The 2,588-nt window shown below is 43.5% G+C and overlaps 1 protein-coding gene across 1 annotated transcript in view; it reads left to right on the forward strand.

Annotated features, from left to right (window-relative positions):
• Nucleotide 1: 1 nt before the first annotated feature.
• Nucleotides 2-2,588, forward strand: part of tpp2 (tripeptidyl peptidase 2) — a 16,629-nt gene continuing 14,042 nt past the window's right edge. Inside the window, exons 1-4 of the mRNA XM_080884839.1 lie at nt 2-416; nt 1,304-1,432; nt 1,538-1,633; nt 2,137-2,304. Of these exons, the coding sequence (XP_080740965.1) occupies nt 252-416; nt 1,304-1,432; nt 1,538-1,633; nt 2,137-2,304 (558 nt within the window). The 5' untranslated portion in view covers nt 2-251. The remainder of the gene's footprint in view (nt 417-1,303; nt 1,433-1,537; nt 1,634-2,136; nt 2,305-2,588) is intronic.

A 2,588-nucleotide genomic window follows, 5' to 3' on the forward strand; every position in this document is an offset into this window, starting at 1 on the left:
TGGCTTTCATGCAGTCATACACTGCTCATTTACACATCTTGGTTTCCAGCCAGCAGACAGTTCACGTGACAGTAAAAACCCAGTCCAGACTAAAGCAAATAAGTTAACAGGCTGATAAAGGCCTGCTCGTTGGCCTGGGGTTACTGGAAGTACTGCCCCTTTAACCAGCTCTCCTCCCCGTCAGTCCCACACGCGTACTGTTGCTCTCTTCCCCATTTCGCTGCTTTGTTTTCATTGTCGCTCTTCCGATCATGGCTGCTCATTCTACCGAAGAGCCATTCCCCTTCCACGGGCTGCTCCCCAAAAAAGAAACCGGCGCTGCCTCTTACCTCACCCGGTTCCCCGAGTATGACGGCCGAGGGGTGCTCATCGCCATCCTCGACACCGGCGTGGATCCCGGGGCCCCCGGCATGCAGGTAGATCTGACCGGCTGCCTCGTGTTAAGCTACGACCTAGTTGGCGGAAGCTAGCGAAGCTAAAGGGCCGACTCATTCACTTCATTGGTATACAACGGCAGCGGCTAGCTATCTAGCTAGATACTTAGCATATGTGGATACACCAGTAGTTAACTTAACGCCACAATGACAACCATATCAAGGCAAAGCAGCTAGTAGTGTGTGTTTACCCCTGCTGTCAGAGTGTATTTCCGTGCTAATCTGGCGTACAGTTAGCCAGTAAGTTAAAATGTGTGCTAGCATGACAGCCTGGAAGCTAGCCGCTGAATTATTTTCGTGGGGTTTTTTTTTGTTTTGTTTTTTTACCCCTCTTTATTCCAGTGTTTACACTATTAGATTTACACGCTGACTGGATGTAGCTAGCTTAATAGTAGCAAGGCAGAGTAAATTAAGCGTATTTGGCGTTTTGATAAGTGATCCGTAAACTCTGAAACTTTATCCAAACTGCCAAGTCACAACGTAAGAAAATAAGCCGACCAACACAGTGTTAAACACTACATGTTAGTCTAAACCTGCCAGTGCACATGTGTAAGTCTAGCTGGGTAGCTTTCATAATACATTGAGCTTATTTTCTGTTCTCTTGCTTCAGTCATGCTTGAGGGGCTGAGACTGAAACTGACTGCTTCTCTGGTAGTAAACAAATCCTCATGTTAAAAAACACGTTGAGCTTTTTCAGGTATCATTTTACCGGCTGAGTTACTTAGCTGATTTATGGATGACGATTCATTTAGTTTGCTGTCCACACACCCCTCCCCATTCAATGTAAGATACCAGTTATGATTTGCACCTTTTTCTGTCTGCATTCTAGTGGATTGCTGATTTCTTACAAATTTTTTTTGTTCTCTTAGGTTACAACTGAGGGGAAGCCAAAGATTGTTGACATCATTGATACGACAGGCAGTGGTGACGTGAACATGACCACTGTGGTGGAGCCTAAAGATGGGACAATCACCGGCCTCTCTGGCAGAACACTCAAGGTCAGTATATAAACACCTCAACGTACACAAACATTAAAAACATTCCTTTATAGGCGCTCTTTTACATCTGTTTCACACTGCATATTTTTTTTTAACATCGTCCAGATCCTTCCTGCTTGGGTCAATCCATCAGGGAAGTATCGCATTGGAGTTAAAAATGGCTACGAGTTCTTCCCCAAGGCTCTGAAAGAAAGAGTACAGGTAGGAAGAGGTGACATTATTACTTCATTTTGTCTGACACAGTGTTGAGCACAAAGCCCAGTACGCCTGACACGTGGACAATTAAGCTTGGACATGATAGCAACTGTTCAAAAGACTCATGGCATTGGAGCTTCTGGCCACCTGAGTCACAGACAGGCATTTTTTCCTGATGTTTCAACACTTCAGTCAGCTTTAGCGATAACACAGAAAAACTTGCTGAATTGTCCTCTTCCCTCTCATAGAAAATCCATCTGAAATCAGTGAACTGATAGGATTTCTGACCTTTATTCTGAATTGATTATCCATACTTGGAAAGTTTTGTAAAGAGTTTATAGCTTTTTTTCATATAATACACCCACCTGATGAATGAATGATGGGAAAAACATAATTGAAGTGTCCCTGTTGACAGCTCCTAAGCTCAGATTATTTCCTGAGTTGTATGTTAGACTGTGTGTTGTGTTGGAGAGTTATTGGATTTTTTTTTTGTGGTTTTTGACTACTAGAAAGAGCGAAAGGAGAAGATGTGGGATCCGCCACACAGAGCAGCACTCGCTGAGGTTTGCCGCAAGACGGAAGAGTTTGACCTCGCTCATCCAAACCCCTCACAGGTCAGACCTGCTCCCTTGAGGTCATTTGAGAGAGAAAAAGGCAACGTTTATGTTAGAAAATATGTACATTTATAAATTCATAGAGCGACTTGGAGAAGAGAAAGTGAGAATGGCACAAATAATACATTTAAAGAAGTGGGATTGTGGGCTGATTATTGAACAAGAATGGTGATAAACAATTTTGAAAGATCAAAATCGGAAGTGACAAAGAAAATGGAGCAGCAAGAATAGCTGCTATCACCAAGAGGAATAAGGAGGAATGTGAGAGGATCTAACGTATTGGGCTTCATTTCTTGCCTTTTCCAAGTGTAGTTAGGCACCCTTTACTAGCATGGGATGCCTCGACT

Source organism: Rhamphochromis sp. 'chilingali', assembly GCF_963969265.1.
Source record: "Rhamphochromis sp. 'chilingali' genome assembly, chromosome: 6".
Classification (NCBI taxonomy): Eukaryota; Metazoa; Chordata; class Actinopteri; order Cichliformes; family Cichlidae; genus Rhamphochromis; species Rhamphochromis sp. 'chilingali'.